Source organism: Pinus tabuliformis, chromosome 3_2 (assembly GCF_031772625.1).
Source record: "Pinus tabuliformis cultivar Carrire ecotype Pingquan chromosome 3_2, CPIR1, whole genome shotgun sequence".
Taxonomy (NCBI): domain Eukaryota; kingdom Viridiplantae; phylum Streptophyta; class Pinopsida; order Pinales; family Pinaceae; genus Pinus; species Pinus tabuliformis.
In genome coordinates this window covers 1,243,474,208-1,243,501,925 of record NC_142302.1, presented here as the reverse complement: position 1 = coordinate 1,243,501,925, position 27,718 = coordinate 1,243,474,208, and the positions used below count along the sequence as shown (strand labels likewise).

The 27,718-nt window shown below is 41.2% G+C and overlaps 1 protein-coding gene across 4 annotated transcripts in view; it reads right to left on the bottom strand.

Annotated features, from left to right (window-relative positions):
* Positions 1-10,310: 10,310 nt before the first annotated feature.
* The window catches only part of LOC149185237 (plastid-lipid-associated protein, chloroplastic-like), a 147,249-nt gene continuing 129,841 nt past the window's right edge, over positions 10,311-27,718 (bottom strand). For all 4 annotated transcript variants that reach the window (XR_016257359.1, XM_089417849.1, XM_089417848.1 and 1 more), the window contains one exon: positions 10,311-10,630. Coding sequence is in view for 3 of the 4 variants with exons in the window: in XM_089417849.1 (XP_089273975.1) it covers positions 10,537-10,630 (94 nt within the window). In the remaining variant the exon portion in view is untranslated. The remainder of the gene's footprint in view (positions 10,631-27,718) is intronic.

Sequence of the window (27,718 nt, the reverse complement as noted above, 5' to 3'; positions counted from 1 at the left end):
AAAGAGGAGCTCTACAGGGGCAAGGTAGGTAATCTCTTTGGATTTTTTTAGTTTAAATTCGTTGTAGGATGGTTAGTGGAAGAAAAATGGGAAATGACAAACAAAGCATCAAACACGAAGATGAATTCTAACTGTCATCTTAGCAGAAAACAGATATGTCTTGCAAACTGAAACAAAGCACTATTTGGAGTAAATTCTGAGTCAATATATTTGTTTAACTAAACAAGAGGATACATTTCAAAGCATGATTTTTATAGAAGATAACTTACAAAGAAATAAAGCACATCTCCAAAGCAAACTAACACAAGAATCCCTGTAAATTCCACCTCTGTCTTCATTCACTGTAAAATATATCAAAATAAGTGTAGTACACAATGTCCCTTCTCCTGAACCTGACCAACCCTTTGCTTGATTACAATCACATCATAAATAGGCTAATACAAGTTTGTTCCCACCTCTAGGAACCGAATTCCTCATTGGGATTTTTGTTTCTAACTTATGCAATGAAAATAGAACTGATTTCTGAAAACTAGGGATTGCTTGACTAGATCTTTTCTAAGCATTTTTACATTAAATTCTCAGCCCAAATCGATCTTGTGAGTCATTAGATGCTTCATTACAATTACTAAGACCATAAAAACAAATTACATAAGATTTTGACATGAAAAAATTGGTCAAAAGGTTGATTGTGTGAAAACACAGTGTTAGCATTGCGCAACCTCGTAGTTCAGCAAAAACGTAGTAGAGAAGCACAACGACTGATATTTTTTGAATATCTCCTAAATGGTAAAACAGATTGAGCTGATTTTTTTACAGCAAGTTAATATCATTATAACCCTTTTCCACAAAAAATTTGAGCCAAATTCGACTCATGGATCTCGATAAAATCCAAAAATGGTTGTAGATGATGATGCCTCATTTCTCGAAAACCGTGAAGCATTTTGACCTGAAATTAAGTGAGCTTATTCATCTCACCCCCATGCATTTATTGTAAAAATTTCATGGCAAATAGGTATAGGGTTTAAGAGATATGGTGAAAATACGATGATTGTGTGAAAGCGCAACTCTAAGCTTATATTATCTTCGGCCATCATCTGACACACTGAGGGTATTGGGATGGCATGGAATGGTCCATACAATGTTTCAAGCTCATGAGAAAGCTTTTAGGCCAAACACAAACCTTGAAACCCCAAACCTTCTTCTTGCAACAGAAGCGTAACGAATCCATTGTTGATATAGCTCCAGTCACTCCCTGAGTTGCTTGATGATTGTTACACGTGTGAAATGGCTTGTACATCATCAACTTCCTCCTTAGAAACCTTCTTTCATTATGCAAAGCTTCCATCTCTCAAACCTCCACCTACAACCAAAAGCGCAACGCCTGTAAGAAAGTGCAACACCTCCCCTGCCTCCTTTGCGCAATGACCTCTAATCACCATATAACAAACTTCTCATGAAAAAAATGAAGGCTTTGTGGAATTTCTTGAGGTTAACCATGCATTTGAACTCCCAAGGTGGCTAAATGTGGGCTTCAAGGGTGATGCTTGCAACTTTGAACTTGAATGATGAATGCACAACACTTAGCAAAAGCGCAACACTATCCTCCCAACTGTTGTACCAATGTGATGTCATGACTGATTGCAATTTGACACTCTAACTAACTTAAGGGACCCTACAACTCTGTGCCAATGATGATAAGACATAACAACATGACCTCACTCGTGATCTTTTGATGAAACTTGACCCTAGACCCACTTAAATCAACCTCTCAAGACATTAATGACTATTTTCATGACTTTTCACACACTTTGACATAATTACATTGAATAATGAAAATTTTATTCTAAACTAAGATCCATAGCTTGATCTTCTACAAGATCATAGCAAGACCTATGTACATTTGCCAAAATAATTTTAAAGATAAAGCTTGTTTTTTGACTACTGTAATTATAAGATACTAATAGGAAGTGTTATAGTCTTCAAGAGTTGTCGTTTTGTTCTTGCTTTGCTTATCTTCTTGAGAATTCCACATAGCCTTTCTCACTCGTCATTCATTGTAGCCATTGCGTTCAAACACTCTATGAAAACAAATCAAAGGTTGAGCCTACCCCCAAGATCAACACAACTACAAATATTTTCACGTTACAGGAGGTGGAGATTGGAATTAAGAAGCTTAAAACATGAAAGGCAACGGACTTGGTTGAACTTCAAGCAGAGTATCTAAAATGGGGAATGAAAACTCTTGCACCACACATCATGGAATATTTCAACAACATCATTCGGCAAGGATTCCCAACAGACTGGATGACTAGCCTAACAATACCCCTTTTTAAAAATGGAGACAACTCTATGAGCAAGAATCAGAGGTTGAGCCTCCCCCCAGGATCAACACAACTTCAAAGTTTTTCATGTTAGAGGAGGTGGGGATTGGAATTAAGAAGCTTTAAACAAGAAAGGCAAAGGAATTGGTTGAACTTCAAGCGGAGTATCCAAAATGGGGAATGAACACTCTTGCATCGCATATCATGGAAATATTCAACAACATCATTTGACAAGGATTCCCAAGGGGCTGGATAATTAACATAGCAATACCCCTTTTTAAAAATGGAGACAACTCTATGAGAAAGAATCAAAGGTTGAGCCTCCACCCAGGATCAACACAACTACAAAGCATCGCACATCATGGAAATCTTCAACAACATCATTTGGCAAGGATTCCCAAGAGACTAGACAACTAGCTTGACAATACACCTTTTTAAAAATGGAGACAACTCTATGAGAAAGAATTAGAGGTTGAACCTCCCCCTAGGATCAACACAACTACAAAGCACCACACATCATGGAAATAATCAACAACATCATTCGACAAGGATTCCCAAGAGACTGGACAACTAGCCTAGTAATACCCTTTTTAAAAATGGAGACAACTCTATGAGAAAGAATCGGAGGTTGAGCCTCCCTGCAAGATCAACACAACTACAAAGCTTTTCAATTACAAGAGGTGGAGATTGGAATTAAGAAGCTAAAAACAGGAAAGATAAAGGAATTGGTTGAAATTCAGGTGAAAATTCCAATATGGAATCCTATTGCAACTACTGGTAATATTTCTCCTAATTGTTAATTAATTTAACAATTTATTTTTTACGAAAAATATCAAAATAAACACATTGCAACCCTCACAAATGAAATACTATGGAAAAATAATGCGTTGGAAACTGACAAATACTAGCACACACATAAAATATGAGAAAATTATTTTTGGACAAATGTCCTCGGAAAAACCCAACTTGGGAAAACTAGTGCATATTGAGGGTTTTTATTATTATGAAGTAATGAAAATCTGAGTACAATCTGGATGCCTAAAACTGGCAATCCACAACAAGAAAATCTGGGCAAAATTATTGAAGGGAATTTGCCCTTCCTCCACAAGCAATTCCGACGCAACTTGCCTATAGAAAACTCAGCCTCTTGAAGCTTCTGCGTCACCCTTTGTGTTGGACTGCCAATCACTATGACGTCTAGCCTCTAACTGGTCTCTGATGAAGTCGTTTTCCTACTGTTGCTGAGAAATTCGTCTCTCTGGCCCTCTAGAACCTCTGCCCGGCCTCTGGCTCTGAGAACGATTTTCTCTCTAGCAAATTGAACTACCCTCTCTAAAGCTACTGCATAGAGCTCTACACTGCCTCACTGTGATCAGCTTTTTAAAACTCTGACTTGGTTCAGAATCGGTCGAGGGTCGACTCCGACTCCACCGGTTTGATTTCAACGACTCAAACGTTGTAAAAATACATTAAATATTTATTTTTTTATGAAAAAACATAATTTTAAAGATTTTCATTCATCTTTCCAAACACAAAGCATTATAATATAGAGAGAAGACAAAATATGATCAAAGTACGCTCATGAATATATCCATTATATCAAAATGGCACCCAGTGCACTGTCCAATACATACATGATATAGAGATCAGAACTAAAACACATAACCAAGGAGGCCCTAAATGGCCTCTGCATAGTACAACTGTTGCTAGAGAAAACACCATCATTTGTCTTAGACTCTGAATCAGAGTCAGACACGGAAACCCATGGCTCCTCCTCATCACCATCTCCAACTGCAACTGTAAAAGTAGTAGCACTAGAAGGCGCAACAGCTGCACGCCGAGACATACAAAAAACTAAAACCAAAAAATAATTGAGTTTGGGGTCCGCATTCCCTCCAAAACGCGTCGCTGACCAAGTTTGACCATCTCGGTCGGTTTAAGTAGGACTCGACCGAGCCGACTGATCTGTTACTGAATCGATCGAGTCGGTGACTAGCTCTGTTGGTTCGGTAACAAACCGGCCATCGAACCGGTGTTTGTACCGAGCCGGCCCGGGCAAGGATCTGACTCGGTCGGCTTGACCGATCCCGATTTGGTTAGGCCGGATTTTAAAACACTGATTGGGATAACTCGGCCCTCTTGCTGCTGCCTCTCCGGATTTGGAAAACTTCCTCCAGATCACTGTCCCTACCCCTCACTCACTGCTTCGATCTTTGGCTCTCTCTGACAATTGACTGTTGCTACTCTGGAAATCGATCTGCCAAGAAATCAAACTGCTCAAGTGTATTCTCCATCACCACATCGACCTCCTCTTATAATCCATTGTTGGAGCACCAACAACCAAGATTAAAACATAATCGATGGCTAAGATCATCTTTGGATCGATCTGTGTGAGTTTCTAGACTATTCTCACCTTATCTCAATTAATACTGATTAATTAACCATATTCCCTAAGTTTAGACTTAGGAAATATTTAAAAAAATGGTTAATAATCTAATTGAGACACTTTTAGGCGAAATTTCCATAAACAATTTCTGGGTTTTGGAGATCTCACGTATTCTAGCCTCTCCACCAAATTTCGTGGCTAGAACACATCCGACGCTACAAAAACTAACACTCCCTCTTAGCAAGGAATGCGTTCTAGTGCTATACACCCTGTCACAACACCCTATCTCTATATCACCTCCTGTCACGTTGCTGATGTCTGGCTACTGTGACTCCATGCCACTGCCCACCAACCTCTGCACAACTCTGATATTGCATCTGTGCTGCTGCTGAACTACTGCCAACACTGCATCTACAATGCAACTCCCTCTCATCTGTTGTTGTTGCAACTGCAACTACTGCAATTGAGAAGCATCCAAAATAATGAACTAATTGTGTTCAGTATGATGCATATCTCCCCCGAGTCTTTGACTGCTACTAGCCTTTGCACTGTCACTGAAGAATTTGCGCTGCTACCAACATTGCAATGAGCCATCTGCTCTGTTGTTAACATTGCATTGTGCTCCTCAGTATTTGATTGCTACTAGTTTGCATTTGTCACTCTGGTACTGACTACATCAACTGCCACTGATCCATCCTGCTACCAAATACTATGGGCCCCTGTAGCAAGGTATTGATCCATGAGGTGGACTCCCCAGCCCAATCTTTGTAGCTCTCTGGGGCTACAACACCAAATCTCCCCACCTCACTCTTGGAGGTATATTTGCAAACATCACGAAGTCTTCCTCTAACCTAGAGGATAACCTGTCGATCTCTGCTAAGGCTGCATGTTGGTCTTGCTTGTCCTCCTTGTCCTTCTTCCTGAGAGGACACTGGGTACTGTAGTGACCAAGCTCACCACATCTGAAGCACTTGACCTTTGACAAGTCCTTCTTCTTCTTCCTCTGCTCCCCTTGCCCCTGACTGGGACCCTTTGATGTGAGGGCCACATTCTCCTCCCACATTCTCCTCCTCCTTCACCATCTTCGATCCGTTGCTGCTGCTACCACTGATAGAGCTCTTTAACATAGCTCGTCTCAACTCCTCCTGTTGCAAAGCGGCCCACATCCTGTCCCACTTTGATAGCCTATCTCTGCCCAATATGCTTTGGACAAAGACCTGTTAATCCTCTGAGACACTGTTTAGTTCCAATCACATTAGCTCTGTGGGTTGAGGCATTGCCCCAACAACTGACAGCTGGTCTGAGACCTCTTGAATTATGGTAAGGAAGGGATTTATGCCTTCCCCTTCTGCATCCGGATGCATCTCAACTTCTCCTCAAGAAACATCTTTCGTTGCTCGAAAGTTACCTGGTATAACGTGGAGAGAGCATCTCACATGTGTTTGGCAATATCTTTGCCAGCGATATATGAGACTATATGATCCCGGACTCCATCCAAGGTCAACCGCTTCACTCGCGCCATCTCTTTCTTGTATTCTTTCTGCTGATATGCATCCTAGAGAACTGCCACTACATTATCAATGTAGGCTTTCAGGCCATATTCATCTAGAAGGAAGAACATCCTCACCTTACAAATGACATGGTTGGAAGCTCCATCCACCCTATCTTGATCACGAAGCCCTGCAGTGGCCATCTCAACGAACTGTCGAAAACTCTCTCTTTCCTTCTACTTGGCTACTGCTCTGCTACTCGCACTCCCTTATGGAGTGAGAAGATCTGCTCACAACTACTGCCAATTTGCAAGGAAAATCGAACTTCTGAGACTAGAAGTTCCCCGAGGAAAATTTCCCTCAACTGTGTGTGCTTCTCTCTCTTCCACCCGATGTTGGCTCTGCTCTAATGAATTGCTGCAAAACCCTCTTAGTCCAGTTAGAGATCTGCCCAACAAAAAATTTGCGCTGCTCCCTCCAACTCTGGAATTACTAGATTTGGAAAATCGATTTTTTTGCCTAAAAAATCGAGTTTCCTCAAGCAACTCAGCCTCCTGGCAAAAGACTACACTGCCCCTAGGAATTTCGGCGCGTTGCTCTTATTGAACAACGAAATTTCTTCTTTCGCCTTTGAGCTCTTCGACTGATCAACTACGCTCTGATACCATGTGAAAATTCCAATATGGACTCCTATTGCAGCAACTAATATTATTTCTCCTAATTGTTAATTAATTTAACAATTTATCTGCTACGCCAAATATTGAATAAACACACTGCAACCTTCACAAATAAAATAATGCAGAAAAATAATGCGCTGGAAACTGAGAAATGCTATCACACACACATAAAATATGAGACCATTATTTTTGGACAAATGTCCCTAGAAATACCCAACTTGGGAAAACCGATGGAACAGCGAGGGTTTTTATTATTATGCAGTGCTAAAAATATGAGTACAATCTGGATGCTTGAAACTAACAATCCACAACACGAAAATCTAGGCAAAATTATTGAAGGGAATTTACCCTTTTTTCACAAGAAATCCCGACACAACTTGCCTACAACAAACTCGACCTCCTGAAGCTTCTGTGTCACCCTCAACGCTGGACTGCGTAGTCATTATGACGTCTAACCTCTGACTGGTCTCTGATGAAGTCGTTCCGCCTGCTACAATTCGTCTCTCCGGCCCTTTAGAACCTCTGCCGGACCTCTAGATCTGAGAATGATTTTCTCTCTAGCAAATCGAATTGCCCTCTCTGAAGCTACTACGCAGAGCTCTGCGCTGCATCACTGGGATAACTCGGCCCTCTTACTACTGCCTCTCTGGATATGGAAAACTTCCTTCGGATCACTGTCCTTGCCCCTCACTCACAGCTTCAATCTCTGGCTCTCTCCGGCAACTAGCTGCTGCTACTCTAGAAATCGAACTGCTCAAGTGTATTCTCCATCACCACACTGACCTCCTCTTATAATCCACTGTTGGAGCACTGACGACCAAGATTAAAACATAATCGATGGCTAGGATCATCTTTGGATCAAACTGTGTGAGTTTCTAGACTATTCTCGCCTTATCTCAATTAATACTGATTAATTAAACATATTCCCTAAGTTTAGACTTAGGAAATATTAAAAAAAACGGTTAATAATCTAATTGAGACACTTCTAGGCGGAATTTCCAGAAATGATTTCTAGGTTTTGGGGATCTCATGTATTCTAGCCTCCACCAAATTTCGTGGTTAGAACACATTTGATGCTACAAAAACTGACACTTCAAATGAAGTATCTAAAATGGAGAATGAACACTCTTGCACAACACATCATGGAAATATTCAACATCATTCGACAAGGATTCCCAAGAGACTAGACAACTAGCCTAGCAATACCCCTTTTTAATAATGGAGACATTAATAACCCTTCGAACTATAGAACCATTATGATCAATCCTTTGTTTGCAAAGCTTTTCAACAACATGGTAGAAAACAGAATTAGTAAGTGGGCAAAAGTAAAAGAAAAGAGGACAAAAGGACAAGCAGGTTTTAGGCCGAAGCATTCTACAGTGGATCATGGTATCACACTGAGACACGTTATTGAAAAGGTTTGGGGGGACAAAGAAGTATTTTGCAACTTTGTTGACTTCAAAAAGGCATTTGACACAGCCCCCGAAGATAAGTTGTGGCGTAGAATGGAAGAACTTGAAATTCCTCTGCATTATAGAGTCACTGTCCATAGGCTCTATGAAGAGGAGAAAGTCAAAATTAGAACTTCAACAGACATTTCAGAAAGCTTTAGAAGTGACATTGGAGTCAAGCAAGACTGCCCTTTATCCCCTACTCTTTTTGGTTTATATATTGATAAATTGGAAGAGTGGCTAAATCTGTGAGGTGGAGACGGTGTTTGGTTGGGGGAGCTTGTGATAAAGCTTATTCTATATACTGATTATCTTGTATTGATTGCTAAATTGGCCCATGGATTGCAAATGCACCTATATACCCTTCAGCATTTTTGTAGAGCGATGGAGATGTAAGTCAATACTAGCAAGACCAAAATAATGATTTTCTATAATAAAAGGAAGCATAGCCAACATATGTTCTTCTTTGAAGGTACCATTCTTGAAGAAGTAAACAAGTACAAGTACGTTGGGATTGATTTCAACAACAAGCGGGAGGATTGCAGAAAGATGAGAAATTTATGAGGGTGGAAAGCATTATGTGCTCTTCAAAACAGATGTAGAGAGACAAAGTTGTGGGATCGGAAAACAATTAAAGTGCTTTTTGGACTCCTAGTTTGTCCAATGATGTTATATGGGTGTGAATTGTGGGCTAGCAATACCCCCATCTCAAAATGGAAACAAATTGAGAAAATCCAAAAGTGCTTAATCATGAGCAAGTTCAAAATAAAAAGTTTGGTTCCTTATGAGATAATGTTGAGTGAAACAGAAGCAACTCCCATAGAAGCAATTGCTATGGCGTGGCTCATAAGATATCGAATAAGAATTGAAAAAATGGGAGTAGGTAGATGGCCTAATGTTATCTTCAATGAAGGCATGAGTGAAAAAAAGAAAACATGGATGAGACAAAACTACACATGAATACAAAAATAGAATATCTACCTCAATCCCTGTCCCACAAATAGCAAGGAGCTAAAGAATTTTGTTATGGAGAAGTTCCGTAAACGTGTATGGGGAAAATAGTTGGGTAGAAAGAAGTACTATGTTGAGGAATTCAACCCCACGTGTAATATTCAACAAAAAGAGTATGTTGGAGCTAACATTCCATGGAGGGAAAAGGTTCTTATTGCTCAATTAAGAACCAACTCGCATCAACTTCAGTGTGCAACATGACAATGGAAAAGGCCTAAAGAAGCTTGGGAACAACGGGTGTGTACATTCTGCATGTCTATGGCAGTGGAATCGGTAAAACATTTCATTTTGGAATGTAATGCATTCAAAAACATTAGGGAAAGTTATGGAAATATGTTAGCATCAGTTGCCTGGCATTGTCTTTTCAGCAAGGGGACTGTTACAAGGTTGGGCCAGCTCATCATCAATTTGAATAAGAAAAGGATTGAATTGCAAAAAGCGAAAAACAGGGAACTAGTGGTCCCATAGACTATTTTTAGTCTCGTGGGCATTAAAATATCATTACATTTCATTTCATTTCAACACTTGTTTGAGATGTTTTAAGTTCTCGATCGAATGTGTTGTGTACAACATTCATTTGGTTTTTATTGCCAAAGTATTTATAATACCCATCTTTATCACAAGACGGTGATGTCAGTCTACCTAAATATATATTATTAGTGTGAGTTTCATTCCGATATATTTGATGTCCCAATGATCCATCAATCGTTTTGGTGAAAACAATATCCAAGCATGGAAGGTTTTTATCTTCTTCTATCTCCATCGTAAATTTTATGCAGTCAATATTCATATGGACTATTTTGAGAAAATGGTTTAAGAAGAAATATAATAGTTTTCACTTGTGTATTGTGAATCTTGTGACAATTAGCAAGTTTATAGCTGTATTTTGCAATTAAAAATGGCAAAGAAACACCAAAATCATATTAAAATACAAGAAGCTAATCTAGCAAACAATATCGACATGAGAATATATATTGATATGAAGAATTTCATTATTATAAATTTCTATTTTTTAGAAGAAATATAGCTCCTCCCTGATCCACATATTAAACATTTCAAGTGAAGATGTTAATATCTTGCTGAGTACTGACAGATTCCCCCATCTTCCCCAATTTTGACGGATGATACCTTTCACACAAGCATATAATCAAGCTAATGCTGGGAACTCTTATATATATATATATATATAAAACAAGAATATCATTGTTTTTTGACACGAGCTGAGACAAAAATAGATCCTTTGTCACCACGACCAACACGAAGATCTTGATCCAAAAATGTTGTATCCACCCACCTACAAATAAATATGTCATACTTCAGAGAGATTTCCTTCATAGGATAAAATCAAGATCTCTTTCTAAAAATGGTCTTAACGTTTTTTGTTGATGCATTTTCAATCAAATATTGAAATACTTTATTGCATTGTGGATATGAATTTGTATTGCTCTAAAGGATAAATTTTGACTTATATTTAAAATGTATAGCTTCATAGATTCAGTTCTGTTTCATACAGAACGAATAGAAATAAGCTTTTATTGGCATGAAATTGTATAATATTTTTAATTTTTTCTTTCATCTAGAACGTTATGTTATAACATGAAAATAAATGACCGTTCATTGCATCAAAAAGCCAAAAACATCATCCCCTCTTTTTCTTGTCTATTTAGAGAGCGCAATCTATACATTTTTTTCTTAGATATCCCAATCTTGTCCAACCGTTTATTTGTCTCCTCTATATAACTCTGCCAAGCCTTTGTTCTATCTTCCCTCACTAGCTCTTCTTGATTTAAAAGAGGATAAAATATTTTTAATTACATGCTTAATTATCATGTCTCTTCCTCTTTAAAGATTCTTTTATCCGATATCCCTATGCTCGTCGAAAAGTTTATTCCTCTACTTTCAATAGCTTTTCCAAGCCGCCTTATTGATTTAAAAGGAGATAAATATTTCTAATTACATACCTAATCATCAAAACATAAAATGGCACACATATACCAACAAATGTCAAATTAGAGTACAAAGTCGGAGCTTTTCTCAAGCATACAGGTTACTACTTAAGCGAAATCATGATATTACTGCAGGTTGAAACTAGACATACACATTTGAAATATTGGCACTCAGGAGTGAAAGGGATTTGGAAAATAAAAAAGACAGTGAATTGAATTTTCATCAAACAACTGATGACAAGAGTATGTTTGAAGATGAAAAAGTCCAACTTGAGCTTGTGGTCTATAGGTAAAGAGGTGAATTAGCTGGACACAAGTCTCTATCCTCGCTAATGAGAAGGCACCCTTTCGGTGGCCATTAACCAGGCCATTTATTGATTGGATCCTATGCTAGGAAGGTGGTAGCAATTATCCAAGCTTGCTGCCATGGGTTTATCATGCTTGGGCACCTATACTTTCAACGTTGTTCTCAACTACTATTGTAAATTGTAATCAAATTTGGTGGTGCCATGCAATAAATAAAAGATCAACTTACAGAAAAAGGCAAACGAAATCTTTTAGGATAAAGACATTGATCAAGTCAAGCAAGGTCCAAAGGAAGTTAAAAGGAAGTTAGATATATATTTAATAGCACAAACTCTAAGTTTCCAGTATGCAAAACAAAGATTACTCAACAGATTATACTATCTCCAATCCCTCATATGATAATCTAAGAAATTTTAAGACAATAGATTAATTGTACAAGCTAATTTTTACTTACCCCTTATTCTATAGACAACATTCTTAAATGTCCAACCTACTTCTCATTTGTGTCCAGGTACACCACTCTCCTGATCACCAAAGGGAATCAATTCTTCCAACTGAAGGTATTCCAAGTACAGAGACTACTAGATAGTCCACCTGATAAATATGATATTCTACTTAATTGAAAAAGGTTATCGAAAACCTGCTTCGGGATTAAAGCAGTTGACTAACAAGAGACTCGTTATAATACTTCAGATTGCTAGGGTTAAGGAAATTTAACATCATATTAGAGCTTGTACTTTGAAAACCAATCTCCAAAGTATTGCACAAAGGCCAAATTAGTGCAGGGGTCGCAAGGGCCAAGTTCATCCAACAATCTACAAGCAACAAATAAACTTTTTGTAGGTGCCAAGAAAAGTGTGGATCGGGCCACATAGGAGGGAAAGCTGTAAAAGTCCAGAAAGTGGTTGAGTAGTGGGTGACGGCTGAGTGACAAAGGTCGATAGCCTTGACTGCAGTAGTACCAACTGCCACAAGGCAACTGCTAAGGGACAAGTTCCACGGGGCCAAGGGAAAAGGGCAGTGGTGCAAGATGGCCCATATCGACAAATAAGTTTGGGCAGTTAGAAAAGTCATGGGTAGGGACCCGCATGACAAGGATGAGGCCAACAGGAAGTGTGTCAATTGAGCCGCTGGTTGTGCAGAGTGTGGCCACCAAGATTCCACAACAGGTCTGTGCATGAGATCAACCAAGTAGAAAGGGAAGCTGCCACGACTATAGATAAGGGTCGATAGAATTGAGTCGATAGTCAAAGAACACGACCACGAGTGCAAAGGAGTCATCTAACGGCAGAAAACCCATAACAAGCCAGTTGCAAATGACCAGTACACAGGAAGGGCCACGGGGTAGGGGGGAAGAACTAATCCAACCGCTAAAAGTCATAGAGGAAAGTAGGATGCAGTGAACTTGTTGGAAATATTGAGAGGGGGTGAATCAATATTTCCTTTCAATTTGTTAATTTTTAACTTATTAGAGCATTAATTATCATTAGCATCAGATAAACATAAACAATCATCAAAACCATTCAACAATGCACAACAATAAAGATAGTACACCAGAATTTTTTAACCCTTCCGGGAGAAAAACCACAGAACATTTCTTAATATTTGTCTTCACTAATTTACATCAATAGGAAACTCCAACTTCCAAGATTTTAATCAACTAAAGGAGGCTCCAACCCCCTAGTTTATAGCCTCCAACTTGAAGGACGCTCCAACACCTTGGTTTACCAGCTCCAACTGGAAGGACATCCAACTCCCTGGTTTACCAGCTCTGTTAATTTTAGGTATGTTCTATGCTAGAGCAATTTATTTCAATTTTCAATATCTTTTTCAGATTAGCAATCACATCAGCATTAAAGTAAACTGCAGATAGAACATAAATATAAATTGCAGAAGACAAGCCAAGACAAGAGGACACAAGTTGGTGCCAGCCAAGGACAAACCCCAATGTGGGGAAACCCTTGATCAATTCTTTTATGTTCTTCGATAGTTCAGCAAAGAAAGAGAGAGAGATAGTACATTTACAACAGAAGTCAACACTTTGACTTTCTATATCTATATGAGATCAGTTGAAGACATGTTGCTTCAACTGATTCTCCAAGGTGACTCCTTCACCTATCATAGTGCTGCATCTTGTCCTCTTGCTGCACCATGCTGCACTTATCATGACCATGCTATGCACTTCATGTTGCTGCTCCTGTCATTGAGCTGCTCCAATCATTGAACTGCTCTTTATCACTGACCTGCACTCAATGACTTCTATGCTGCACTCATCATACAGCATCCATCATCACTTTGCTGCCCCATCATGCTGCAACCATCACCTTGCTGCATCCTTGTCATCTGACATACCCTCAACATAGTCATACTAACCCATGACAATAGATTTGTCCATCTCATGTTACAGCAGTGTCATACAGCCATCTAATAGCTTGAGATCTCAACAGTATTATACATGACAGCTCCATGTATTATGCTAATGATCTGAGCCCTCAAATACCCATACGAAAAGCTTGACTGTGGTGTTATGGCCTGCGGCCTAACACACAGTTTTCCTGTAGCAGCATAAACGTTATACTTGTTCTTCCAATGATACCCCAACAGGTTTGTTCCACTGCTCCATTTAACTCGGCCTTCTAACAAGAAGAAACCACCCTCACACAGTTGCACAAGGGATGCTCAAACAGTCCCTTAACCTTGCTGCATTATGGTTCCTTCTACTGCAGCTAGGGCACAACAGAATCCTTACTTCAACTATGGTTGGAACTCACAGTTGGACTGCGGCTTGAACAGCGGATCTGGTCTCCTTTTTACCAGCGTATCAGGGCCTCCTTTTTACTGCATATAGGGCTGCTGATCAGCCCTTCCTTTGCTGTGGATAAGGCCTCTTTATAACAGCGGATAAGGCTTCTTCTTTTACTGTGTATACATGCCTCCTTTGCTGCATAAAAACCCTTGTTTGACTGTGGCCTAGGGCACCCTTAACTGCTGTGGCTAGGGCACCCTTAAATGTGGCTAAGTCTCTCCTTTAGGACTGCGTATGGAGCCTTCTAGGACAGCGGATTAGGGCATTCAATCTGTGTCTAGAATCTTTCCTTTACTGTGACTAGGGTATGGCAAGATCTCCCTCAACTGCGGCTAGGATCCTCTCCCTTCAACTGCGTCTTGATGTCTCCTTCATGACTGTAATTTAGGGCTGCATATAAGGCCTTCACCTTCACTGCGTTTAGGGCATCATCCAGCGTATACTCTTGGTGTCCCTCCTTCACCAAAACCCAAAGACGTGGAGAGGAGGAGATCACATGAAGAGTAAGTGTGACAAATGACTTCAAGTCCTCTTCTATTTATACTAAAAACGTAGAGGTTGAATAGACATGATTGTTGGGCTTCTGAGCCTACACAAGTTGCTGGCCGACTTAACAATTTGTCTTATAACACAAATAAAATAACTCCATGAATACTTATCGGAATCGGATAATCTTTCGATCAATCCTACACCTTTCGATGAGAGGGATCCAAGAAAAATATCAGCTGCCATAAATAAGATGACCCATATGGAGTTTGGCCCTAGTTGCCAATTTTAACACTCCCTCTCAACTAGGGAGAACTCCATCCGCTGATCCATATGTCCGACTGTACTATCTCTGCCATTAGTGCCCTGCACTGCTCAGCTCAGCTTTGCTCAGCTTAGTCTGCTTAGCTCTGCTGAACCATGAAGAAGAAGAATTGATCGAGAATGTCTCATACCATTCTCCACTAACCCGAAGTCAGTTTCAGAGTGTGTACCACTGGTCCCAGACCAGTCCTCTACTGACCCGAAGTCAGTTTCAGAGTATGTACCACTCTCACTGGTCCCAGACCAGTATCATTGATCCCAGATCAATGAAGGTCATCCTAGCATAGGGAGTACAGTAGATACAATGATGCGTCCATCGGTACTACTATGGTCCCTATCCTCATTTCCCTGCTCATTGATCAGATGAGAGGTACTTCCCATGAGTCCCAGACTGCATGGGTAGGATGCCTCGATAGGAGATCTAATCATCCTATCCACAGGAGAACGAATCATCCTGTCCAGTGGATGCCACAGAGAACTAATCATCCTATCTTACAGGAGAACAAATCATCCTGATTCACAATCGCCATGGAGAACGAATCATCCTAGCCCACAGGAGAACTAATCATCCTGTACCATAGTCGCCACGGGAGAACTAATCATCCCGGCCCACAAGAGAATTAATCATCCTGTTCAGCATGCGCCACCAGGGGAGGGTGAGCAACCTTGTGGTCGTATGTTACTCCAGTAAGAACCCTAAGCCCCCAGAGCTCCCAGAGCTCAATGTATGCAACATGCAGGACCCTTTTACAAGGGTCTCTCGACGACTCCAAGTCGTTCGGGAAAATCACAGATTTGATCTTTCCCCGGGGCTTTGACAAAGTGTAGCGACCTGTACATCATCTCATTGCGATGGAGCTTCCTCGCTCATCGACTTACCATATCCCAGATAAGGCAGTATTTGATGTCTATCTGTTGGAGCAATCATTGAATGCGAGATTCCTCAATAATTGAATCCCACCTCTGGTTGTCACAGAGAATCACAGTGGTATTCATCATGTGTACAAACAGCTCACTTAAGAGCTTCTGCAACCATGCAGCTTCACACGAGATCATACTCGTAGCTGTGTGTTCAGTCTCAGCAGTGCTTATAGCAGCCGACTTCTGCTTCCTGCTCATCCATGATATCGAAGCAGAATCCAAAAGAACTAGCATTGAGAAGTGCTCTAGTGATCCTCCACACTACCTGCCCAATCAGCATTCGAATAATCCAGTAGTGTATCTCAATCGATGAGAGATTGTGCCCCAAAGATATCTCAGAAGATTCTTGGCATCAATCCAGTGAGGTTCAATCAAATATGAGCTCACCATGCTAACTGCAAAACATATGTCCGAACGGAAGTTCATCAACACAAATGAGTTTATGAAACTCAGAGGCATTTCTCAAATCTGGTCCGACATCACTACCATATAACTTTTGAAAGTTAAGATCCTCAAGGTAGTCACAGGCTTGCAGTTTATCATTCCACATCCAGAATCCAACTCCCTCTTACTTCTGCAAATGAGAGGGTCTGCACCTGTCAGAAATAGGTCGTCCTCATAAGGTGCCGGTATGAGAGGTCTATCATCCACAACCTTCAAACAATGGTTTGGATCGGCTTCACTGTTAGTGAATCTCAGCTTCATCAGACAGCTATCAATCCTCTCATATTAGGTCCGAGGTGTTTTACTTCAAGCCATAGTGGGCTTTCTTCCACCTGCATACATGAGATTCCCGATCATGAATCTCAAACTCCTCGGGTTGTTCCAAACCTATGGACCTGCTACATAAGGGGAATGGTCCCCTTGTAAGATTTTCCTTCGGTACATCTCAGACATGTACCTTCACGCTCTTCTTGAATTCAGGCATCCCTGTCACCATTTGACTCACAGACCTTCGGTGCTATGTGTCAATGGACATGGTCCCCAGTGGACTTCCTGCAACCTGATACAACCCTGAACTCAAAAACATCTTTGAAAATTCTATTTTCAAACACGTAGCTTTCCATCAATGAGTGCCACCCTGAAACCTTTGACTTCCATTGCCGAAATGGATACAAGGTTCTTCTTGTGATCAAGTACATAAAAGAGATTTAGTAAGTGAATCAAGTTACCCTCATTCAATTGAGGGGTAACATTCCCTACACCCTTTCCAAGATAGGTGGCATTGACTCCAAGTATAATCCCATGATTGTTTCCATCTCTACCAAATTAGAGAGAGCACACTTCTATTCAATGAAGTGCCTTGAAGGACTATAATCCATAAGCTAGATTCCCAAAGAATTTGAAGAAGAGGGCCAATACAAGATCTTATCAGAAACAACATTTGATTCTTCATGCCTAGGATTCCTTGCTTTCTCTGAAGAGTCGGCCGTGTCCTTGATGACCTGCGTTACCTATCATTCCTATGATCATTGAAGATGTCCCTGGAATGATTGTTATCATCATCAAGTGATGTGTCCCTGCTATTCGGATACTCCTTCGCATAATGGTCGAACTAGTTATCTGCCTTTCCTTCCACCCTGAGATCTGGTCTTCCAATGAAGTGATCTTTAGGTAGGCCATATTCCACTGCGCCATTCTGATAATATTCTCTGCTTCGACTTCACCCTTGGTGAATTTGAAGAGGGATGAGGAATGCACTGATCCTTTTGTCCTTTCCCAACTGTCTTTGGTGATTGCTCTTTCACTCTTGCTTGGGCATTGTCTTCACCTCAGCGCTGATACCATGTTAATTTTAGGTATGTTCTATGCTAGAGCAATTTATTTCAATTTTCAATATCTTTTTCAGATTAGCAATCACATCAGCATTAAAGTAAACTGCAGATAGAACATAAATATAAATCGCAGAAGACAAGCCAAGACAAGAGGACACAAGATGTGGCACCAGCCAGGGACAAACCCCAATGTGGGGAAACCCTTGATCAATTCTTCTTTTATGTTCTTCAATAGTTCAGCAGAGAAAGAGAGAGAGATAGTACATTTACAATAGAAGTCAACACTTTGACTTTCTATATCTATATGAGATCAGTTGAAGACATGTTGCTTCAACTGATTCTCCAAGGTGACTCCTTCACCTATCATAGTGCTGCATCTTGTCCTCTTGCTGCACCATGCTGCACTTATCATGACCATGTTATGCACTTCATGTTGCTGCTTCTATCACTGAGCTGCTCCAATCATTGAGCTGCTCTTTATCACTGATCTGCACTCAATGACTTATATGCTGCACTCATCATACAACATCCATCATCACTTTGTTGCCCCATCATGCTGCAACCATCACCTTGCTGCATCCTTGTCATCTGACATACCCTCAACATAGTCATACTAACCCATGACAATAGCTTTGTCCATCTCACATTACAGCAGTGTCATACAACCATCTAATAGCTTGAGATCTCAACAATATTAGACACGACAGCTCCATGTATTATGCTAATGATCTGAGCCCTCACATACCCATACGAAAAGCTTGACTGTGGTGTTATGGCCTGCGGCCTAACACACAGTTTTCCTGTAGCAGCATAAACGTTATACTTGTTCTTCCAATGATACCCCAACAAGTTTGTTCCACTGCTCCATTTAACTCGGCCTTCTAACAAGAAGAAACCACTCTCAAACGGTTGCACAAGGGATGCTCAAACAGTCCCTTAACCTTGCTGCATTATGGTTCCTTCTACTGCAGCTAGGGCACAACAGAATCCTTACTTCAACTGTGGTTAGAACTCATGGTTGGACTGCGGCTTGAACAACAGATCTGGTCTCCTTTTTATCAGCGTATCAGGGCCTCCTTATTACTGTGTATAGGGCTGCTGATCAGCCCTTCCTTTGCTGCAGATAAGGCCTCTTTATAACAACGGATAAGGCTTCTTCTTTTACTGTGTATATGTGCCTCCTTTGCTGCATAAAAACCCTTGTTTGACTGTGGCCTAGGGCACCCTTAACTGCTGCGTCTAGGGCACCCTTAAATGTGGCTAAGTCTCTCCTTTAGGACTGCGTATGGAGCCTTCTAGGACAGCGGATTAGGGCATTCAATCTGTGTCTAGAATCTTTCCTTTACTGCGACTAGGGTATGGCAAGATCTCCCTCAACTGCAGCTAGGATCCTCTCCCTTCAACTACGTCTTGATGTCTCCTTCATGACTGTAATTTAGGGCTGTGTATAAGGCCTTCACCTGCACTGCGTTTAGGGCATCATCCAACATATACTCTTGGTGTCCCTCCTTCACCATAACCCAAAGACGTGGAGAGGAGGAGATCACATGAAGAGTAAGTGTGACAAATGACTTCAAGTCCTCTTCTATTTATACTAAAAACGTAGAGGTTGAATAGACATGACTGTTGGGCTTCTGAGCATACACAAGTTGCTGGCCAACTTGACAATTTGTCTTATAACACAAATAAATTCATAACTCCATGAATACTTATCGGAATCGGATGATCTTTAGATTAATCCTACACCTTTCGATGAGAGGGATCCAAGAAAAATATCAGTTGCCATGATGACCCACATGGAGTTTGGCTCTAGTTGCCAATTTTAACAAGCTCCAACTAAAGGATTCTCCAACGCCTTATGTAGGCTCCAACCTACCCTAACACCACCCTGCCACCCTATTTAGCAAGCGGCCACTTTCCCTGAAGGCTCCAACCTTCAACTCACCACAGCGGACCATGTTTCACAATTTTTAGACTGCATCCACCTGTGATTGATATCGATACAAAACAAATTGTAATATAAATATCTGCTGCTTCTGCTCAATATGTATATCAACAGAAAACCCTAGCAACTTACATCAATAACCAATTCATTCCTCATCTCTGTAATGGTCATCAACATGCATATTAGCCAAGTACTCTATCCTCTCAGCAATGCCCTCACACATACATCAACCTATACATAAAAACCTTAGCATCTTTGCTCAACAGATCCTAATCAACATGTCAACTAACCTCAGCAGTGTTAAAACTCTATCTTCATGATACATCAATCATACCAAATTTTGCTGCCTCAACACATACATGTATGTACTCCTCTAACATACATGATATGGACTGTAAACTTCAAGTATACAATGCAAGAAAAACTTCCTCAAAACTGCTGCCTTTGTAGATTGTTAAGAAAATCTCTTTAATCAACTCATACCTCAAGTGTGTTAATGTAGAAACTGCCATTGTTGTACCTCACTGTTGTTGATATCCCAAGTACCACTCACTGTCTGAAGATGCCAAGTGACGTACTCTGAATTTTTCCTTGGAGTGATTTTCCCTGTCCCCTTTTGAAATGTCTGCTTCAAGATGTCTTGTGCAACATTGGTTCACAGTCCTTGTCATTGTTAGCACTGTCAAGCTTTAAATACTGCTTCAAAAATACACCACCTTGTTAGTTTTTGGTAGCAGCGGATAGGTGTTCTAGTCTCTATGGTATCTAAGAGGTTAAGGAACACGAGATCTCCAAAACCTAGAAAAGGTTTCACAAGAAAAGTTTTAGAAACGCCTCAATTATATTAATTGACCAATGATTAAATATTTCCTAACTTAAGAAAACTGGTTAATTAAATCAGATTAATTGAGGGAAATCGATTTTTCTCTAGAAACTTTCGGAAATGTGAATGGATAGAGTCAAGATGATCTTGGCCATCAATTGAGATGTGATCATGGTCGTTGGTTGTCCAACAGAAGATTATAAGAACAAGTTGATAGGGTTTGAAGAAGACACAAATGTGATTCCACTAGTTCGACTTACCTAGTTGCAATGATTCAGCAACGACATAGTTGAAGCAAAGGAGACATCAACAGCAAGGGTTTTGTTAAGATTAGGTATGTTCTATGCTAGAGCAATTTATTTAAATTTTCACAGTTAGCAATCACATCAGCATCATGATAAACTGCAGATATAACATAAATATAAAACGCACAAGCCAAGGCAAGAGGACACAAGATATGGCACGAGCCAGGGACAAACCCCACAATGTGTGGGGAAACCCTTTGATCAAATCTTCTTTTATCTTCAAAGTTCAGCAGAGAGAGAGAGATAATACAATTACAACAGAAGTCAACACTTTGACTTGTCTAGATCTGAGCATAGATCATTTCGTATAACAATGAGATCAGTTGAAGACATTCTGCTTCAACTGATTCTCCAAGGTGACGGCGTCACCTGCTGCATCTAGGTCCACTTGCTGCACCACTGCATATGACACAATCATGATTATCATCATGCTGCCCATGCTCATGATCTTATCATGATGTTCTTCATGTTCATGATCTTATAATGCTGCCCATACTAATATGCATCACCATCATGCTGTTGTCCTATGCAGCGCATGATCTCTTAAATCATTCTGGTGTCCAATGCTCATATCATCATGCTGCCTTTACTATCCTTCAGCCTTAGCTGCAAGCTATGGCTTGCAGCCTAGCAAAGCAACTATGGTATAGATCCTATTTGGCAGACTTCTTAAACTGGTTCTTTCTATGTTAACAGGTCTCCTCCTATAACAGTGTATAGGGTTTCTCCATGAACCAATGTATCATATTGTTATCATGACAGCGTATAGACCCTTTATCATGAAGTTGCTGCATATGACAATTTATATGCTTCCACTTGCGAGTATATGTATCCATTATGTCAACCACATACATTTCAATTTATATTTTTCCACCTGCGTGTATATATATCCAAGAATGTTGTGCGTATATACGTTCATATATCATAGCCTGCGTATATGTAGCTATTGTTGTGGTGAAGGAGTCTTCGTTGAATCCTGATCATGAACAGCGTGTAGACTGCATTGTACTGCGGCACTTCTTACTGCGATTCCAGCGTGGCTGCCCAGTGTGTGACACTTCTTCATCACTGCGGCTCAAGTGTGAGTACCCAGCGTGCTGCACCATTGCGTCTCTAGCATCACTGCGTAGTGTGCGGCATATTACCAGCGTATATATATATATATATATATATATAACCATGAATATGCCCAACATGTTGATTCTTCATTATGTCCTGCAGCTAAGTCTGAGTTGCCCAGCGTATATAATGATACATATATATATATACCATGATAGCGTATATGTACAACGTGTATGATTCTGTGTATAAGCATCATCAGTGACCAGCGTATCTAGTGCCTGCGAATTCATGATCCAACGTATGTGTGTCTGCCTACGTGTATAGGATTGCGTTTATCCTTTGCGTGAATCAGGACAACGTGTAACTGGTTGCACAATTTGTTTGCGTATGGCAGGTCTCCTCAATGGCTGTGGATCTAGCCTTACCTAAGCCTTCCTTTGTTGCGGATAGGGCCTTCCCTTTAGCTGTGTATGAGGCCTCCTTTACTGCGGCCAGATCTTCTTCAACTGCGTACAGGTGTCTCTCCTTTCAACTGCGGCTAAGTGACCTTAGTTGACTGCGTCTAGGGCTCTCTTAGAAGACCCTTTCCACTACGTCCTCCTTGAGAGAGGACAACCCAAACAAGTGGAGAAGAGAGATCATATGAAGAGTGTTTCAAATGACTTCAAATCCTCCTCTATTTATACTAAAAACGAGGAGGTTGAATAGACACGTCGGCTGGGCTTCTAGAGCCTACATAAGAGCTGGTCGGCTTGACTATAATTACATAAACAAAATAAATTCATATCTCCATAAATACTTATCGGAATCGGATGATCTTTGGATCAATCCTACACCTCTCGACGAGAGGGATCCAACAAAAATATCAACTGCCATAAATAAGCCGACCCACATGGAGTTTGGCCCTAGTTTCCAATTTAACACTCCCTCTCAACTAGGGAGAACTCCATCCGTTGATCCATGTGTACGACTGTACTATCTCTGCCATCAGTGCCCTACACTGTTCTGCCCAACTCTGCTCAGCCCTGCTGGCTCTGCTCAGCTCTGCTCTACTGGCTCTACTCTGTTCTGCTCATCTCCGCTGAACTATGAAGAAGAAGAATTGATCGAGAATGAGTCATATCATTCTCCACTGACCTGAAGTCAGTCTCAGAGTGCATACCACTAGTCCCAGACCAGTCTCAACTGACCCGAAGTCAGCTTCATAGTAAGTACCACTCCTGCCACTGGTCCCAGACCAGTATCGCAGTCTCAGAGAGTGTACCACTGGTCCCAGACCAGTCTCAACCGACCCGAAGTCAGCGTCATAGTATGTACCACTCTCACTGGTCCCAGACCAGTACTGCACTGACACGAAGTCAGTCTCGGAGTATGTACCACTGGTCCCAGACCAGTCTCAGCCGACCCGAAGTCAGCGTCATAGCATGTACAACTCCTACCACTGGTCCCAGACCAGTATCATTGATCCCAAATCAATGGAGGACATCCTAGCGTAGGGAGTACGGTAGATACAACGATGCGTCCATCGGTATTACTATGGTCCCTAACTTCATTTCCCTGCTCATTGATCAGATGAGAGGTACTTCCCATGAGTCCCAGACTGCATGGGTAGGAAGCCTCGACAGGAGAACTTAATCAATCCTGTCCTCACAGGAGAACACATCAATCCTGCTACAATCGCCATGGAGAACACATCAATCCAGGCTGCCATGGAGAACACATCAATCCAGGCCTCACAAGAGAACACATCAATCCTGCTACAATCGCCATGGAGAACACATCAATCCAAGCCTCACAGGAGAACACATCAATCCTGCTACAATCGCCATGGAGAACACATCAATCCAGGCCTCACAGGTGAACACATCAATCCTGCTACAATCGCCATGGAGAACACATCAATCCAGGCCTCACAGGAGAACTAATCATCCTGCTACACAAGAGAGCGCATCATCTTGTCCCACAAGAGAGCGAATCATCTTGTCCCACAAGAGAGCGAATCATCTTGTTTCAGTGCGCACCACCAGGGGAGGGTGAGTCACCCTGTGGTCGTATGTTGCTCCAATAGAACTGCAAGCCCCCCAAAGCTCCTAGAGCTCAATGTATGCAGCATGCAGGACCCTTTTACAAAGGTCTCTCGACGACTCCAAATCGTTCGGGAAAATCACAAATTTGATCTTTCCTCAGGGCTCTGTCTTGTACATCATCTCAGTGTGATGGAGCCTCCTTGATCATCGACTTACCATATCCCAGATAAGGCAGTAATTGATGTCTATCTGCTGGAGCAATTGTCAAATACGGGATTCCTCAATAATCGAATCCCATCTCTGGTTGTCACAAAGATTCACAGTGGTATTCATCATGTGTACAAACAGCTCACTGAAGAGCTTCAGCAACCAGACTGCCTCACAGAAGGCCATACTATCAGCAATGTATTCTGCCTTGGTGGTGCTCAGAGTCACCGACATCTGCTTCCTGCTCATCCAGGATATCAAGGCAGATTCCAAACAGCACTGGGAAGTGCTCTAGTGATCCTCCATACTTCCTGCCCACTCATCATTCGAATAATCATGAGGTTTCATATTTCCGGCAGTGTATCTCAATTCATGAGAGATTTTGCCCTGAAGATATCTTAGAACATTCTGGGCACCAATCTAGTGAGGCTCAACCAAATATGAGCTCACCATGCTAACTGCAACACAGATGTCCGGACGGAGGTTCTCCAAGAACATCAAAGCGAATGAGTTTATGAAACTCAGAGGCATTTCCCAAATCTGGTCCGACATCATTACCATATAACTTCTGAAAGTTAAGGTCCTCGAGGCAGTCACAAGCTTGCATCTTATCTTCCCACATTCAGAATCCAACTCCCTCTGTCTCCTATAAATGAGAGGGTCTGCACCTGTCAGACATAGGTGTCGGTACGAGAGGTTTATCATCCACAACCTTCGAGTAATGGTTTGGATCGGTTTCACTCCTAGTGAATCTCAGCTGCATTAGACAGCTATCAATCCTCTCATATTATGCCTGAGGTGTTTTTCTTCAAGCCATAGAGGGCTTTCTTCCATATGTATACATGAGATTCCTTGATCATGATTCTCAAACTCCTCGGGTTGTTCCAAACCTGTGAACCTGCTGCATGAGGGGAATGGTACCCTTATAATATTTTCCTTTGGTACATTTCAGACATGTACCTTCATGCTTCCTTATGAATTCAGGCATCCTAGTCACCATTTGACTCACAGACCTCTAGAGCTGAGTCAATGGACATGGTCCCCAGTGGACTTCCTGCAACTTGATACAACCCTGAACTCAAAAACATCTTTAAAAGATCTATTTTCAAACACGTACCTTTCCATCGATAAGTGCCACCCTGCAACCTTTGACTTCCATTTCCAAGATGGACATCAGGTTCGATCAGGTACATAAAAGAGATTTTGGGGTTCCTTGCTTTCGTGGAAGAGACGACCATTTCCTTGATGACCTGCATTACCAGTCATTCTTTTGATCATTGAAGATGTCCCAGGAATGATTGTTATCTTCATCAAGAGATGTGACTCTGCCATTCGGACACTCCTTCGCATAACGACCGAACTTATTTCAACAAGGCATCCGCCTTTCCTTCCACCCTTAGATCCGAACTTCCCAATGAAGTGATCTTAAGATGGACCATCAGAATCTTCCGCTGCGCCATTCTGATAACATTCTCTGCTTTGACTTCACCCTAGGTGAATTATGAGGAACCCATTGATCCTTCTGTCTTGTCCCAACTGTCTTTGGTGATTGCTCTTTCACTCTTGCTTGGGCGTTGTCTTCACCTCAGCTCTGATTCCATGTTAAGATTAGGTATGTTCTATGCTAGAGCAATTTATTTAAATTTTCACAGTTAGCAATCACATCAGCATCATGATAAACTGCAGATAGAACATAAATATAAAACGCAGAAGACAAGCCAAGGCAAGAGGACACAAGATATGGCGCGAGCCAGGGACAAACCCCACAATGTGTGGGGAAATCCTTTGATCAAATCTTCTTTTATCTTCAAAGTTCAGCTGAGAGAGAGAGAGATAATACAATTACAACAGAAGTCAACACTTTGACTTGTCTAGATCTGAGCATAGATCATTTCGTATAACGATGAGATCAGTTGAAGACATTCTGCTTCAACTGATTCTCCAAGGTGATGGCGTCACCTGCTGCATCTAGGTCCACTTGCTGCACCACTGCATATGACACAATCATGATTATCATCATGCTACCCATGCTCATGATCTTATCACGATGTTCTTCATGTTCATGATCTTATAATGCTGCCCATACTAATATGCATCATCATCATGCTGTTGTCCTATGCAGCCCATGATCTCTTACATCATTCTGCTGTCCAATGCTCATATCATCATGCTGCCTTTACTATCCTTCAGCCTTAGCTGCAAGCTATGGCTTGCAGCCTAGCAAAGCAACTAGGGTATAGATCCTATTTGGCAGACTTCTTAAACTGGTTCTTTCTATGTTAACAGGTCTCCTCCTATAACAGTGTATAGGGTTTCTCCATGAACCAATGTATCATATTGTTATCATGACAGCGTATAGACCCTTTATCATGAAGTTGTTGCATATGACAATTTATATGCTTCCACCTGCGAGTATATGTATCCATTATGTCAACCACATACATTTCAATTTATATTTTTCCACCTGCGTGTATATATATCCAAGAATGTTGTGCGTATATACGTTCATATATCATAGCCTGCGTATATGTAGCTATTGCTGTGGTGAAGGAGTCTTCGTTGAATCCTGATCATGAACAGCGTGTAGACTGCGTTGTACTGCGGCACTTCTTACTGCGATTCAATTTATATGCTTCCACCTGCGTTGTACTGCGGCACTTCTTACTGCGATTCCAGCGTGACTGCCCAGTGTGTGACACTTCTTCATCACTGCGGCTCAAGTGTGAGTACCCAGCGTGCTGCACCATTGCGTCTCTAGCATCACTGCCTAGTGTGCGGCATATTACCAGCGTATATATATATATATATAACCACGAATATGCCCAACATGCTGATTCTTCATTATGTCCTGCGGCTAAGTCTGAGTTGCCCAGCGTATATAATGATACATATATATATATACCATGATAGCGTGTATGTACAGCGTGTATGATTCTGCGTATAAGCATCATCAGTGACCAGCGTATCTAGTGCCTGCGAATTCATGATCCAACGTATGTGTCTCTGCCTACGTGTATAGGATTGCGTTTATCCTTTGCGTGAATCAGGACAACGTGTAACTGGTTGCACAATTTGTTTGCGTATGGCAGGTCTCCTCAATGGCTGTGGATCTAGCCTTGCCCAAGCCTTCCTTTGCTGCGGATAGGGCCTTCCCTTTAGCTGCGTATGAGGCCTCCTTTACTGCGGCCAGATCTTCTTCAACTGCGTACAGGTATCTCTCCTTTCAACTGCAGCTAAGTGACCTTAGTTGACTACGTCTAGGGCTCTCTTAGAAGACCCTTTCCACTACGTCCTCCTTGAGAGAGGACAACCCAAACAAGTGGAGAAGAGAGATCATATGAAGAGTGTTTCAAATGACTTCAAATCCTCCTCTATTTATACTAAAAACGAGGAGGTTGAATAGACACGTCGGCTGGGCTTCTAGAGCCTACATAAGAGCTGGTCGGCTT